At 36.4% G+C, this 16758-nt stretch overlaps 1 protein-coding gene across 3 annotated transcripts in view; it reads right to left on the reverse strand.

Moving 5' to 3' along the window:
* Positions 1-16758, reverse strand: part of LOC139979052 (ubiquitin-like modifier-activating enzyme 6) — a 29099-nt gene that overhangs the window by 1172 nt on the left and 11169 nt on the right. For all 3 annotated transcript variants that reach the window (XM_071989692.1, XM_071989693.1, XM_071989694.1), the window contains exons 11-24: positions 15382-15595; positions 14788-14855; positions 14238-14472; positions 12234-12312; positions 11671-11776; positions 10993-11269; positions 9729-9857; positions 9212-9263; positions 8489-8552; positions 7039-7180; positions 5908-6034; positions 3440-3633; positions 2122-2337; positions 1391-1485 (exon numbers count right to left, since the gene is read on the reverse strand). In XM_071989692.1, the coding sequence (XP_071845793.1) occupies positions 1391-1485; positions 2122-2337; positions 3440-3633; positions 5908-6034; positions 7039-7180; positions 8489-8552; positions 9212-9263; positions 9729-9857; positions 10993-11269; positions 11671-11776; positions 12234-12312; positions 14238-14472; positions 14788-14855; positions 15382-15595 (1998 nt within the window). The remainder of the gene's footprint in view (positions 1-1390; positions 1486-2121; positions 2338-3439; positions 3634-5907; positions 6035-7038; positions 7181-8488; positions 8553-9211; positions 9264-9728; positions 9858-10992; positions 11270-11670; positions 11777-12233; positions 12313-14237; positions 14473-14787; positions 14856-15381; positions 15596-16758) is intronic.

The raw sequence follows: 16758 nt of genomic DNA on the forward strand, positions 1-16758 counted from the left end.
TTTCAAATTTCTGATCTCTGTTTTGTTCGCAATGGTTTGTTTTGTGTTTTTTGTCTGATTTTAAATTCATTCTTCACTTTTTTTTCATGAAACGTTTTCTTTGTCAAGCCCTCCTGTTTTCATTTCCAATGCTTCTGGAACTCCATGTCCGCAATAATTTAAATGTATGTATTTCATTATCTTGTGTGATTTTAAAGAATAAAATTAACTTATATACCACCCACTGAAAACACAAATGCAGTAAATTCAACTGATTAGAATGATAGAATTCATTTGCAAAAAAAAACCATTAAGCCATTATCCTGCCATATATTCATTAACCTCATTAACAAATGAAGTCCATTCGAGCTGTATATAATTGCAGTGCGGTTCCCACACAAAATCATTTATTTTATATTTTTGTAGTCGAATAATAATACGATAAGTGCCATGTTTGATACAATTGATATGAAATTTGTTTTGTTGCCTTAAGTGCCATAATTACCTTTAATAAACCACTTCAATCGACCATTTTTTCTTTTACAAGTGAAAAGGTGGGTAAAAGTCTGCTATGAGAGTTGTTTGTTTGTCTCAGCTCTATTGACAGCTGTTTTGAAAGGACAGCAGAAACTCTGCTGATTTGTGAAGGCACCGGTTATCTCTGACCCAATGATACAAGTCAATGGTCCTTCCTTTTGCATTTTACTCTTCTGTATTAACATAGGGGAGAGGGTTACTTGTATGTGTGTTTGTATGTATGTATGCGTGTATGTATGTATGTATGTATTTTAGATCCTCCTGCAAGCAGGAACTTAAGAAGAAGCCTCATTGGTTTATCAAAGCCGCAAGCTGACCGAAGTCAGTCTCTTACATTCATATTTAACGTCCATGATTATGAATTGTTAATTGTCAACAACTCTGTAACTGGACGACATACATTAATCTTGGAGTGACTTGAACTCGGGACCTTATGATTGGAAGGCACCGCGTTAACCACTGAGCTTACACTCCACGAGTTTCCAAGCACTTTGCAAGAAGTTTGCAAGTACTTTGCAAGCAGATGTTGCATTCAAACATTAAAGAAAAAACTCAACAAAAGCAACAACTGAGGTAATACAGCAGCATTTGTTAGATGACATCTATCTAGATTAGAATAACCTATATGGATGGACAGGATACAAAGAAATTGAAAAAAATACCTAATCAAATACAAAATTCAACAGATGCGACTTAATTTGACACGACATTGAATAAATCCAGACAAATTAGCGGAAGAAAGAAGACCTTTTTGTGTCCCTCTTTTTCAGCGACAAATATTAAAGGAAAGAATCTGATGTGACATTTTGATGTGACATTATGATGTGACATGAGACAATCTGATGTGATATATGGTGTGACATTCTCAACTCACGTCTGTTTGAGTCGTTTCTTGTGACCCGGTAGCATGGAGACGTAGATCATCTTTGTGCCTTGGACGACAAGAGAGACGGTAAGCTTGTATTTGTCCTGTGATTCACCAAACAAGAAATAAAAAATATGTTTAATATATATATATATTTTACAAAGTACAAAAAGACCAACGTAATAGATGAGAAAGAGGTGAGGAAGAGAAAGGGAGAGCCGTGGGTATTTTATAACCTGCCGTCCTAAAGAATGGGCAGGTTGAAATTTTTGACAGTCTTTTTTACGTACTATGGGAGAGAATTCTCGCTAATAGCTTGTGAAAAAAAAGGGTTTGTCTTTCGACCTTGGTAAATCTCGAAAATTTTTGTGCAGCGATTGTTTTTCAACTTTGATTTAACGTCCACTACAGTCAGTAAATTTATATAAAAAAAAAACAAATTGATATTATATCAAATAATATAAATTTGATATTATATCTTATAATAATAGATTTAAAATATTTTTTCTATCTCTGCCAGTTTTTGACATCAATTAATTGACATAAATTGCATAAAATCATTGATTATCTTGAGAAATGATTTAGTGTTAACCTTCTCATTTAAGATATTGAATTCCATCAAAGTGAGTTTAACAAAGAAGTTGAGTTCATGTTGCACCCCCCCCCGTCCCCGACCAGATCTCAACCAGGGGTAGTTACATCATTTTCCTCTCTCTCTCGGCATTGGGCCCTGCCCTTACCTTGAAGTACTGTACGAAATCCTGCATCTTATAACCGGCCGGGCCATGAACTTCCCATCGGTCCCAGTCTGTGAAATACATCTCATCTTTGATTCTGATCTTGTTGGCCGGGGCTGGTTCGGACACCATCACCGTCGGTAACGCTAGATTGAGGAACGCATTCCTATGATCGTCTAATACACATCCTTGTATATACTTGATCAGCTCAATCGTCACCTGTGAAAGAAGTATAAACAGGAATTTAAAAAGAGATATATATTTAAAATGTAAAAGTAAATAAAAAGCAGAAGAGAGAGGGGATAAAGTTATCTGGATATTTTACAGTTTTACAACATAAAATTATACTGCATATCTGTATTTCGATGACCATAGCATGATCTTTTGATTTTCATTCCACAAACTGTATGTTTTTTTTGTTTTTTTTGGGGGGGGGAGGTTTTTTTTTTACTTCTTTTCTAAAATATTAGTTGGTAAGTGTTTTAACATCAGTATGTGTTATATCATATGTGGGTAAATGTTCAATGTTGCTATAAAATGTTCAGCTATCTGCTCATGGAACATGAATGTGTCACATTCATGTGGAAGCATGCTCAAAACTTTAATAGGGGCAACTAGCATTGACATCTGCACACTTCAAATTTCAAGACAAGATCAGCCATACTGATAAATCACAGTATTATTGTAAATTGTGACATTGACAAGCTTTGATTAATTCTCAGCACTCAAGTGCATACTATAGATCAATTCAAATATAGACAAAATATGGAAACCAATCAGGATAAAGCTGAAATGATTTAAAGCAGCAAAACATGATTGGACAGACACGGTAAAGCACTGAGTATGCCATGACGTCCCTTAAATTTCTTCAGTGCTCCAATGCATCTTTGAGAAGTGTTTTCTTGCACAGCCATGCATCAGCTTTACATTGAAAAGTCACTTTCATGAATGCAGTCACAGAATTGCATAGCAACAAGACTAGTTTATATTGCAAATATGGCGACATAACTATCAAATATAACCCCATCAAAGTTGCCAGGCTTCTTCTACATCAGTTTGAACTAAGGATATAATGCAATAAATTGAAAACACTTCTCAATATATAGCTTGACAGAAATTTCACATCCACTGGCGGAAAAAAAGAAGAAAAGGACAAAACTTGAGCAATGCCGTATCGCTCACTATCCTTCAATGCATAGTAATAACTAATTCTCATGTCACACATATATTTACATTCCAGAAGTTTCTAGTCGCCTCTATCTACTAGCAATTCTTCCAATTTAAGAAATAGTCAAATATAGGCTGTTTTCTTTATCCTTACCAAACCAGAGACTGCTGCAGTGGTCGTGGCGATAGCTGGAACGATACGGCCCGCGATTCGCTTCGTCTTAAATCTGTCTGCGGTTTCGATGCTGTACATCGTTGCTCGGAGGTTTGACGCCGATGTCATGAAGTCTATGTGACCGTTGGAATCGTCATCTTTCTCAAATTCCGCTGGGATCATCCTGAGACAGGCTGAAAGAGAAGAGATATCAGAGCCCACTGTTATATATTAAGAGTTACGTGACATGTGCAAATAAAAGAAGTTTGTGTGCAATATGTAGATCATGTGCACACCACCCTAAGTATTATCAACGGCCGTGCATACCTTATAGAAAGGCCATGCATACCAATGTATTGTGTTTAAGGGATGTATTGAAAATAAAGTACGCAGACACACTCTGGCTGTTGACCACTAAAGACCGTCTCCGGTGTACTCTATAATATGTCATTCTTGGAACCTCCCGGGGTCTCTTTACACCTTTTCCAAGATATAATACCCACACCTATGAATAGTGTTGTGTAGAGGATTTGCAATGCCTCTCGGTAAAATCAAAGATAATCTTCAGTATTTTTGTGATTGGTTATTGATTCATAAATATTCATTATTATGTGTGTCACGTAATGTGGTCAAGAGACCCAGATCGAAGCTTCTGGAAGGACCTTTGCTGGTTCTCTCAGCTAGAGTCACTGGGTTCTGGGAGTTGTTGGGAAGTGAATATTCGTAAGCAGACGCAGAGAAATATCGATAAATCGGAGTCGAATCAGACCTTAATCGTGTTACTGATTATTGTTTAGTGTCCTTAGATGTCTCTTTTATCAAGCCTACCAAACGAAAACACAACAATAGGGACGTTTGCACATGAAATGGAGATGTTCGAGGTGGAAACAACAAAGTCCTGATTATACACATAGTTTTGTATACGGAATGCACACACATTAATTAGACTAAAATATGAGTAGGGATCCAGGTTGCACATGAATATTACAGAAACATACAAAGCCTTGTATGTCAAATTCAAACACCAAATGTTAAACTTGGACAAATGTATATAGTCAAACTTACCCCTTGTAGTAACTTTTTTAAATTTTCGTTAGATAATACTAAGAGCTTTGTTCTTTTGTTTATTCATGAATCATTCCCAAATGAAAAGAGTCACACAAATGCTGATTATAACGCCATGTATGAACCCTACTACAGCTGGGTCAATTGTTCACAGTTATTTGGAGATAGAAAGGTTGAATTTAAAAAAACAACTTAAAAAGAAAAAATAATTTAAAAAGAAACAAGTCAACAGAAATAATTCAATCAGCACACAGTGAAATCTGAATATTAATTAACTTGGACAGATTGAGTAAAGCAGTTTGAAGCTAAGATTATAAAATGTTGTTAGTATAATTATGTTATATATATAAGATGAATTATGTTTATGCAAGAGAAACAATTTAAAAAGAAAGAAGTCAACAGAAATAAGTCAATCAGCAGACAATGGGTGGGCATTTTTAGATCACAATAACAAATCTGAATATTAATTAACTTGGACAGAATGAGTAAAATAGTTTGAACCTAAGATTACAAATGTCATTAGTATAATTATGTTATACAAAATGAATTATTTTTATGCAAGAGATGAGTGCTGGCTTTCATCTTCATTTCTAGATATGAACAACAAATGATGGTTTGCCTATAAAAAGATGCAGAATTAAAAACAAGCAGAAAACCAGAAAAAATGGGGAAGAAAACAGGAAGGAGACTTGATGAGATTATAGCTATCTAATTTTTCTACCGCGGTTCTTTTATTTTTCTTGGAATGTGTCCTCCTTTTGTTTGACTGGTTATAGTTCCCTTGTACCCGATACTCTCCAATGCTTTATCATATGCGGGTGCCGTGTGTGTTTATAAATATATATATGCATACATATAAAATTTGGAGCTTAAAACTTCAGATTTCCTTCTAACAAATTAAACATTGACTTAAAAAACTGCATCATATTTCAGTAGCTTACCCAAACTGCTCCCTTCCGCCCCCCTCACTCCCCCCCACCAGGCACCTTTTTATCATATTTTATCAAGACCATCTCTGCTAATGCAATCTGCATCACAATATACTTACATATACTATTATAAAGAGTTCAGAAACCAATTGACATTAATATATTTTAATATACTCTTGGAGCTTTCCCATTTACGAACCATTCTAAAACTCTTGCCAACTTTTAAAATTATGCTTTTCAAGAACTCATTTATCTACAGAGCAGCCATTAATAATTCAAAATGGGTTCTTAGAATCTCTGTTATAATCCTTTTAATCTTTCAAACTTCTAATCCTCCATCTTATTTCTTATTCGTTCATGCTTTCATGATTGTACATTTTTACGTCTTTTTATGTATCAATATTATGTGTCCTATTTATAAATTTTGTAATTTATACTGGAATAAAGATTTTGACTCAGCATGTGTCCACTTACCTTCTGACGTCTTGCCATTGTCTTGTAAATGTTTGAGATCTCTGATGGCCTTTGCTATATCTTCATCTGTAATGTCATCCTCCGTGGTGGTCTCTGGCTTATTCTCTGTCTCCTCTGTAACTATTTTCTGTTTTTAAGGGGGGGGGCGGGGGGATAAATCAAACGTGATAACGTACATAATGATATCAACAATCTCTGAGTTAATACATGTAATAAAACATATTAAACGCATTCTATTCAAGATAAGACTCCTAAAGGCAAAAATGTGCATTTGGTAAAAATTCAGCATATGACGTGCAAGCAATAAATAGCCTTTCAACCATTGGTTGATGACCGATTGACAAACACACAGGCAGAGATATGCATTACCATGGTGACAGATCAAATTTTTGGACTAAAAATTGAATTATCCTCTACTCTGACGAAGGGATCAACACAAATAGTTATTCCCTGACATTGCCACGTAGTAATGGTTTAGGCTAACCCAATCACAAAAATTTCATGTCCCATAAATTTAATGTAATATTTGTGATTTTTTTTTTACAGGCAAACCTTTGAATTTTCTTTGGGGAATAATTTGATTGTTCCTAGCTCACCTTACTTAAGTAATATATGTACACAATATGGTATTTATTATTTTCCTTTGACCACTCTGGACGTTACAACCAGACTACGGCAATCTTGACAACAGATAAATGCAACTGCAAGATTAGTCTATATGTTGATTCATCTTAAAACAACCATTGAGATATGCTTTGCTTCATGACCGATGGTATCAAGTATAATTAAGTCCACATTTTGGGTTTGCTTTCCGCCCTTTAGTAAGGCAAGGGAGCTGTACTGACTCAGAACTGATGTGATGTACCTGGTGCTTTCAGCTTTATTTTATTACCAGCCATATTTATTTTGCGTCCCAATTATGATATGTTTATTTGTTTGTTGTGTGATCTCTTTATGTAACTTATTCTTGCCAAGCCCACCATAAGTTTTTAGATCACTTTCTTTTCGTAACTCTTTAAGATGTGTGTCTGATTAAATTGTACATTTAGTCCTTTGGTATTGATGTTGTGGTATCAAACAAAAAAAACTATAAACGAACAAGACATGATAATAATATGCATAAAGACAAACCTTGTTACTTGGGACAAATTCTGGAACATTCACATCCCTGAGAAGGTCCACAATGTTGTTCTTGTCCGTATCTTTCTCTGTGTATGGAATGCCACAGTAGTCGGCTATCAGTCGAGAACAGCTCCGAATGAACATCATGTGCCTGAAAATACAAACGAAACAAAAATACGTCGAAACCAGGGGTTCCCTGAATGGGGTGCATGAATCCCCAGGGGGTGCGTGAGTTCATCCCAGGGGGTTCGTGAGACGTTTCTGAAAGTCAAAACTAGAGTACTTTTTGTTGAACTAAAATAAGCCGTACCTATCGACAAACTCTTTTCGCGTTCTATACGCATATGTTGCAATAGTAGTACCGTATCGTGCATGTGATAAATAACTGAATTGTGAAACAGACACAGGTCTCATGACTTTGGTGAAGTTGGTGTACGCATGACAGTACGTCGTAGAGATAAAGAGCTGATCTGATCTTGAAGTTTCCAAATAAATATATGTTCATCTCTTGTTTTTTTTTCATTACAATATTACACTATGTACCTGATCTTTTCAAAGCACTGTTATGCATATTATAGTATAATAATGACTCAGATCGTGTCTCGAAAGTTGGGGTTCGTGGACCACTCTGACATCCACAGGGGATTTGTGGGGGGATAAATTTAGGGAAACCCTGGTCGAAATATTATCCCAAATTTAGCCTGCTGTGGGTTGTTCGTTCTAGCGCAGGGTTGTCCAACCTACGGCCCGCGGGCCCAGTCCGGCCCGCCGCAGGGTTGCGTCCGGCCCGCCAGAGATGCTCTACGGTGCGAAATTTTAGTGAGCAGATTTATTGATAACAATTTGAAGCTATATATTCAATCATTCAAACCTTCTGGGTCCAAAAACTGCATACAGGTCAGTTTGTGTGACACCCTCTCAGCGGAGGGGGGGGGCGGCTGAACTTTATTCATCTGTTTTATCAGGAAGGAAAATAAATCAGTCCGCTACAGTCGGGCTGGCAAGCCTTAGGATACGTTTTTTCTTCTTTTTTTTTCTTAAATAGAAGTTTCATGTATTCATAGTTGCTTTGATACATGAATTTCAAAGCATCAACGATATAAATCACCTTCCAAAACTAAAAGCAATTTTAATTTCTTAAAATTTGTAGCTTCAATTTCCATTTATTTATTTTTTATTATTATTTTTTTTTTATAATCACTTTCCTTTTTATTGTAATCTACGATCATAACTTTTGATACTTTCCTATTTATGAATTGTATTTTATGCTATTTATACTGGATTAAAGGAAACTGAAAAAAACCCTGAAAAAGCAATGCATCTTTGCATTGGTATCATGAAAAGTGAAATTGCTGCATAATTTATACCTCTAATAGACGGCTGAAGATGAACCTGTTGGAAAACAGAACAACATTTTACAACTTTGAAAAGTAATGTAGGGTGTGGCTGTAATACTTACAACTCGCTGTTGGTATCAAATTCGACTGGTGTGGGTGGACGTTTAGGCGACTGCCAGAAGAAGGCTGCAGAATAGAAAAACGAGAAACAAAGAGAGAATTACACAGGGATCAGCCTGGGGTAAAAAAAAAAATCACAGAATTTTGCCAAAATTGCGGTATAGGCTCCAGTTTGCCAATGCGACAGTGTGTTAGGATAATAGTTTTTGTCCCTGAGGTAGAAAAGAAATCACGGATATTCCGCGAATTCGCGGAAAAAGCTCATGCCAGATTACATGAAACTTCAACGGATCTGATCGACTGTATCTTGCTCGGCCAACTCTAGTATGCTCTACGTGTGGGGTGCCGATATGAATACAGTTTAAAGGCTACAGTATGAGAAATTTGGAACCTGTAAGTTCTTTCCTGCAAGACCACAGTTTTGTCAGTGCATGGTACAGTAGGCCCTACATAATAACTCACATGGGGATATAGGCTAAAATTCATTTCTTTGGACAATTTTACAAAATATTATGACTTCTGGGCAGCATTTAGTCATTGGTATGTTTAATTCAACTCATGTCTGATTCCTGACAGCGAGGAAACCCAAATGGAGGATTTTTTTAGCTGTCTGTCTTTCCTTTTTGGGGGAGAGGGAGGAGGGGGTAGAGGGGGAGAGCGGATAAAAACTGGAAATGGAAATGTTGAAACTGGTTATGGGGTTTGGAGACAAAACTCTAGCATACCTCCATCTTTTGTTCTGGAGTCCAAAGGAAATGATGAAAGGAGTTGCTTTGCCTACCAAAAAAAACAAAAAACAATGGTCAAAAATGAAGAGAAAAAAAGAAAAAAAATATTAGTGATTGACATATAAACCTACCATCAATTTGTGTTCCTAGAGATTATAATATAAATTCAGTAGCAGTTGCAGAATTCTAAAGGAAATAAAAACCAACCCAAGATTCCCTCAAAGCAGGTTTCTGCACTCAAATTTAGTTAGACTACTGAAAACTAAAGAAACGTGAGGGATGCATTTCAGAAGCTTTACAATTCAGGTCTCATTTCAAACTAATGAAGGAAAGGTAGAGAATTTGGAGGGGGAAAAAAGTTAAGCATTTTATAGCAAAAAGTGTTCGGGCTGCAAGTTTTCTCTCTCAGTAAGTGTGAATTATTACTTTCGAACTATCTGTTATTTGGTAGAAGGGAAATCCCCAGATGGTTGTAATAATCTGATCCAATAATCTGAAAACAAAGCCAGAATACCTTATGATTATAATATCTTTCAAATTTAATCCTAGCAGCGGCCACGCACTCCTTCCAGGATTGTGGACGGTTTTTCATCAACTTGAGCACCATCAAGATATGTTCAAGTCTTGAATTTGACTTCAGTTTCTGTGAAAATATAGAACACAATGTACGAAAGATTTCTTGCAATTTATCACCAGGTTAAATTTATGTTCATATTCAAATATACTAAATAGAAACCTGTTAGAACGATACACACGTTGCCTGTGCTACTCGTGCTTCTCAAGCACAATCGATGGGCCTCTCCAGTATTTCTTCAGAGGGCGCCCTCATATCGATTCTAATGTGCAGGACTAACAGCCTTACAGATCTCTGAATCAATACAACAAGGCTATCGCGTCAAAGCTCTCACAAGCATGGCAAACAGGCCCATGAACTTGGGTACATACATTACATAGTGGGTGATTGAACTAATAGTTCAAGGATCCATATGTGCAGTTTGTTCAAACGTCGAACGAGTGCTCTAGAAAACAGCAGTTGAGGTGCTTAAAACAATTAGTTTGATCTGAAAATTTGAAAATCTGTGTCAAAAGATCTCTTCTTAAATAATTAAAAGGAAATTGTGTAATTACAACTAGAGATCTGCAGTCAGAGATTTCAGATTGTCAAGTTTCATGGAACTAGATAGGACTGATATGCAGTGCCCTCAGATGTTCTTTATTTAACGTGGCTAGGGGGCCTCATAGTATACACAATACAATTAAGTACCAGACATTACTCTAACAGCTCACCAATCGCAATGAACATGTTCAAGAGTCAATAGTCCCTCAGATGTTCTTTATTTAGCGTGGCTAGGGGCCTCATAGTATAACACAATACAATTAAGTACCAGACATTACTTACAATCGTAATGGCCACGTTTAAGAGTCAATAGGGTGTACCACAGAGAAACAATCAACTAGAAAACATGTCAAAACCCCAAAATCACAGCCATGACTTGACCAACATTCATAATCCATTTATATTGCCTGTGCTTACAAAATGCAGGCATTACAGAACTTTTCTTGTAGAATCAATATGAAGCAAAAGGGAAACTGAAACAAAAAACAAACAGTTAAAGAAAAACACAACACAACTTCCTTTCACATATAAATGGTTCATCGTTAATAGATGTACCACAGAGAAACATGCACTATATACACGTATATATAATTCATCAGGTCAAAAAAGAATTACTTTCCAATTTTTTTTAAGCTCAAAATCACTGCAACCATTTACAAACCTCCATGACTTTCTTTGGCGATCCATGGACCATCCAAAATTTGTTCAGCATTGCTGGTTTCTGACTGAACAAGGATTCAAACTTATCCCTGGCCCACGGAATTGTATGTTCTATAGTAGCCGGGAATGACTTGAGCGTGCAGTAAGGGACAGATTGCTCTGGGGGGTCCTGCTGGTTCCCGTACGTCTCTGTCAGGTGGGGTATGATGACCTGAACGTGACCTTTTGACCCGAGGGTGCCCGACTCCATCAGCGCCTTTTGATTAGTCACGCAACGACTGCAAAGAAGGAACGTCATTACGTGTTAAGCAAGTTATAGAAGCCACAATTATAAATTCATTACGGGGCTGACGGATGAGGCAGCTACAGTCTTTACATTAATTATCTCTTTGAAATCAGGTGGCTTGATAATGAAACAATCACTTTCAATCAAAATTTGTTTGAAAAGTGACTGACCAGCCAACATTCACCAGCTTGCGTCTGGAAATCACTTTTGAGAAAAATTTCAAGGATATATGAGATAAAAAAATCTTACATGTTAGCAAAATGAAAGTAAATGTAGAATCTCAACAACCCTCTCCTATCCCCTGTCCTATCCTGCTGACCACCCACCAACACCCTTCCTACCCACACCCCACTTATATTCTGAGACCTTTGACTAGTAAAGAAGACCACTCACATGTCCATGTATCTTCTGGCCTCAACATTGTCCAAGGCATTGACAACGACATCCTGAGCCTCGAAGAAGGCATCATTGTATGTGGATTGTTCTGTGGCAGGATGAACTGAGGAAAAGATAGATTAAGAATGTAAAACCTCCAACAATATTAATTAACATATTTGTCTATTGCTTGGCAATGTTCCAGTTTCTTTTCAATGCTAAACGTATCTTTGATCAAGAGTCGAACAAAATATGAAAGAATCGATAACAAGACCAAAGGCCACGATATTATGATTGATTTTAAATATTAACAGAAATGCATGGCTTGTCATAGAAACTATGTGTTAAACACTTGTAATTGCAATTTATTGCTTTTCACTTAAAACGTTCCCGCACTCCTCTATACCGGCAAATGCAAACCTGTAAATCATTACTCGACAGTTTATTAAAAGATTACTTTGGGGGAGAATTTTAGACTCGAGTCCAAGAATATAAACTTGAAGTGCTTAGTAATGTTTCTATAGCAATTTTGGTTTTCAAGATATTGCAGGAGGATCTAAAATACATACATACATACATACCTTTGTGTTGATGTGCTTCTATATTGAGTGAAGGATTGATCTGTTTACATGACTCAGCAGCTGTGGTCGACTTTGGTTTCTGTGGAGCAAAATGTGAAACTAAAGTCATGACCATCAACACGTGATGAGCAATATTGATATTGAGAAAGAAACACAGATGAAATCATGTTGAAAAATGATTAAAAACCAAGTCAATGAGACGTGGATAAGGATAAGAATAAGAATCTAGTAGAAACCATAGTGGTTAATGCTTAATGTTATAAAGTAATTCAATTTTCTGCCACATAAAATGAAGATTTTCATGTAATATTGATATGTATTATAACAAATTTCTTTTCTTCTCATATATTATAATACTGTCATATAATGTTAAGATTGTCAGACATTATTGCTATATATTATTAAAAACTTTATTTTTCGAAATAATTTTGTTCTAATCATATATTATAATATTGCCATATAATAAAACGATTGCCATGTATATTATTACTATAAATAACAAAAAAAAAACATATTTGCCATTCACATTATAATATTGCCATATAATGTAAGGAATACTATATATTATTCAAACATTTTTATGTGTTCAATAAAAGGGATATTCCTGTGGCAGACAAAAATTAATAGTGAAGATAAATATTTCATACTGTGAGTTGAAAACCACATGTCAATATTTTGTCTCCAAAGTTGAGAGTTGATTGAATCGTGTTAACTTGGAATTCCTCGTTCAAGGGACACAATTACAAGTCCCTGTTCCCAACATGGAGAAGTCTCGGTGGATTACCCGGACCTTTCGGCCGAACTAAAACAGCTCCCTTAACTCCAGGATGTGATGTCATAATGACACGCATTCTTTTAAACTTTGATTTCGAACTATTTCTACTTGTCAAATTTATCTTTGCTTTGCTGTTAATTTTCTATGTAAATGACTTGTCATTTAGCCTCTGAAGAAGATCCTGCTAGGATCTAAACGTCAGGCCAACTTACTTTTACACATTCTATTACACAGGCTCTCTAGTGGATGAGCAGTTTGCTAACAGTTTTATTTTATTTTAATTTTCTATGTAATTAGAATTTCATCAAAATACAACTATTTTTTTGTACAAGTATTATTTTTCTCCTGTGGTTACTTGAATTTAGATATGTTATATTATTAAAATGAACAAATTAACCACTCTGAGCTAAGTTGCCGCCATGATGACATCATTCCCTCTGTTTTTGTCAAATCATTCGGTGACACACAATATATTAACCAAAGTTGTCAAAACTTCATATCTTCACCAACAAAATTCTACGACGATGCGAATTTGACATTAGGATGCGGAAAAATTTCCAGCAAGTTTTGTTTAATAAGAAATCCATTACTTTAGCCAACAGAATTATCCCTTTAAAGGAAATAACAAGCAAGCAGCTGTCCAGCTAATAAGCAATCCATTATTTAACCAACAGAATTATCACTTTGAAGGAAGTAACAAGTTCAAGTAATCCATGAAAATACCAAAAAAATATAACAAGTCATTCTAATATTCTCCAAAAACAACAACATGAAGAAAAAAAAAAACGTTAATCCTTTATACGCAAAACACACTTTGAGAGAGTGAGTCTAAACGTGATATTACCAATACCTTAGACCTCAAAATGTTTAAAGATTTTTCTCCATATTTATCACTTTGTTCAAATTTCTTTGCTCAAAATTTGCGGCACAGGTCTGACACCGTTCTGATACTACATCCATCACCTTAAACAAGAAAATATTATTATGAGGCAAAAAAGAAACCCCCAGCTAATCATAGCATGGTAGCCCCCGACATAAATCTCAACCCTCACATCTCTCAAAGCTGGGTTCTAGATTTTTTTTGGGGGGGAAGGGGGCCATTTTATAAATGAACTTGATTATCAAAAGCAACTCAATTACATTACGTTAGACTGACAGCCGATATGCATCTTCCCTGTGTATCTTTGAGCCTTAGAGAGCAAAATAAATAAATAAAATATTAAAAGCACCTGGATGTGTCTTGGTCTAAATAGGAACTGTCGATTCAAGTTGGACATTTCAATCAGATCGTTATCTGTGATGGTCATTTTGCCGTTGGGGCTTCGGCAGACTCCCAGCAGAGCATAGTTCTTCATCATTTCGCAACCGATAGCACCGCACCCCACCATAAAGAGCTTCAGGTCGGCTAACTTGAGGCACAATTCATCCCCGATGCAGATCCTTAAATGATCGTATCTGTCGCCCCTGTTTAAAAACAATGAGGGTGATTAGCATCTCGGAAGAGAGGTACTTTGATTAACGCGAACGAAAACAAAACACTGAACTTGTTTTTAATTGTGAAATATTAATGGTAGTCGTTTTGAACTAGAGGTTCATTTGAATGAAAACAATTGGAGTTAATTTGTAAATAAACTATGGATCAGCAGTTTGTTGTTTTTATCTCAAATATATTTCATCTCCATTTGCATTCATTGTTTTCACTCATGTCCAATGCAGGTTATATTTGTTTCATAGAAATGGGGGGGGGGGTGGGGGGAAGGGGCGCATGCATGTTCTTACTTTGGCTCTAAGACTTCGGGAGAAACGTTTCCAAGACCTTTGAGTACCTCGCTTGCATCCAGATAGAGCTAGGAGATGAGAAAACATGTGTAATTTGCATCTGTCAAAAGATATTTCATTAATTAATATAACAATGTGAACAAATCGTATTTTATCATAAAGTTAACAGATGGCACTTTATTATTAACTTTAAAAATTTAAATCAAAATTGATTATTTTAGTGTCATAGCATAAACAGATGGTGAGGGTAGGTGGTGGTGGGTGGTGGTGGTTGGTCGACTCATATTATCCCCTTCCCTACTACGCTCGAAAGAGCTGCAATTGGATTCCTAAATTATGTAGTGCACGGCACTCAAGTCATGAATCATTCACGGCCACCTGGACAGGTTTGAATCATGTCCTAAAAAAAACAAACTGTTAGAAGATATCATAATTAGCGTTCTGTTTATATCACAACTTGCAAATGTGCATTAAAAACCTGACTTTGCTATAAAGCCAAATTCCTAGCCTTCCCTTATTGCAAAACTACATGGAAGTTTGTGATATCAGGAAAATATTTGAATTATGACAAACCAAATGAGACACTTTACCTACCCATTGGTTAATCGGGGTAAACTTTCCTGTGACTGCCTTGATGACCTCTTGACCTATGACCCCTCCCATGGCAGCACAAAGAGGTGCAAAGTGGCCTGCACAAGTGTCAGCCAGGTGACAAAGGACATCTTTGTCAATGGATGGCACTGGTATCTTCAACTTCTCGTTGATTTCCTCAGCTAACTGCCGCAAACCCTTTAGATCAGTGTCGCATCTTTTCAAAAAGAGAGGAAATATAAATTTTAAAAAAAAATGCAATTAAAGCTGCACCTTGAGTTTTGTTCTACCTTTAATTGTGTCATTATGAAGAAGTCATGTGAGCTTTGCACATCATTGAAAGCCTTTTCAGTGTAAACAGATTGACACACTGAAATTAAAACAATTAAGCAATTAGTATTAAACACTCGGGCATAGTTGAGCCCTTGCACATATGTTAACCAATCAGTGTCGTAACTAGAAGGAAACTTGGGAAGGGGGGTTGGTAGGGGCATGGTCAAGGGGGGCTCGTACTCCTCTACAGCACCACATCCACCCACCCAACAAGGTCAAGGGGGGCTCCTAATCCTCTAGTGCACAACATCCAACCACTCAACAAGGTCAAGGGGGGCTCCTACTACTCTACAACACCACATCCACCCAACAAGGTCAAGGGGGCTCCTACTCCTCTACAGCACCACATCCACTCATCAAACAAGGTCAAGGGAGGCTCCTACTACTCTACTGCACCACACTACACACCCAACAAAGTCAAGGGAGGCTCCTACTCCTCGACCGTACCACATCCACCCACCCAACAAGGTCAAGGGGCAGAGCTCCTACTCCTGTACAGCACCAACACCTCCCAACCCCAGCCCCTTCACCCAACAAGCCAGATGAAGAAAAACATGAACTACATCCTTTTTCAAGCATGGGAACAATTTCTATCCTCAACTTGATACTTTAACTCACAATTAATTCAGCCTTCATTGCGATAGCATCGCACATGTACAGTATCAAGGGTACAATTATATAATCTAGGAACAAACTGTTCCAGTCATCAAAGGTTTAGACTTACTTAACAACCTACTGCTATTATTGTTGTTGCAAAAAAGAATATTTCATGTGTATGTATGTATACAAAAGTATTCATTCATAAAGATATTCATAAAATTACTGAAAAAAATGTTCTCACTTCTCTTACTAAATTCTACAATTAAATGTCAAAGCAGAAGAAAGGATCAGTGTTTGATTAAATTGTAACTTGCTGACAAAGAAATATCTTCTTTTTTTCTCTTATTAAATAAAAGAACTGTCTTGCAATTCCTAAGTCTAACTTGTAGTTTGAATAATCCTGTCCTCATATTTAATAATTTTGAAACATGAAATATTATACTGCTC

Source organism: Apostichopus japonicus, chromosome 13 (genome assembly GCF_037975245.1).
Source record: "Apostichopus japonicus isolate 1M-3 chromosome 13, ASM3797524v1, whole genome shotgun sequence".
In the NCBI taxonomy this organism is placed as follows: domain Eukaryota; kingdom Metazoa; phylum Echinodermata; class Holothuroidea; order Aspidochirotida; family Stichopodidae; genus Apostichopus; species Apostichopus japonicus.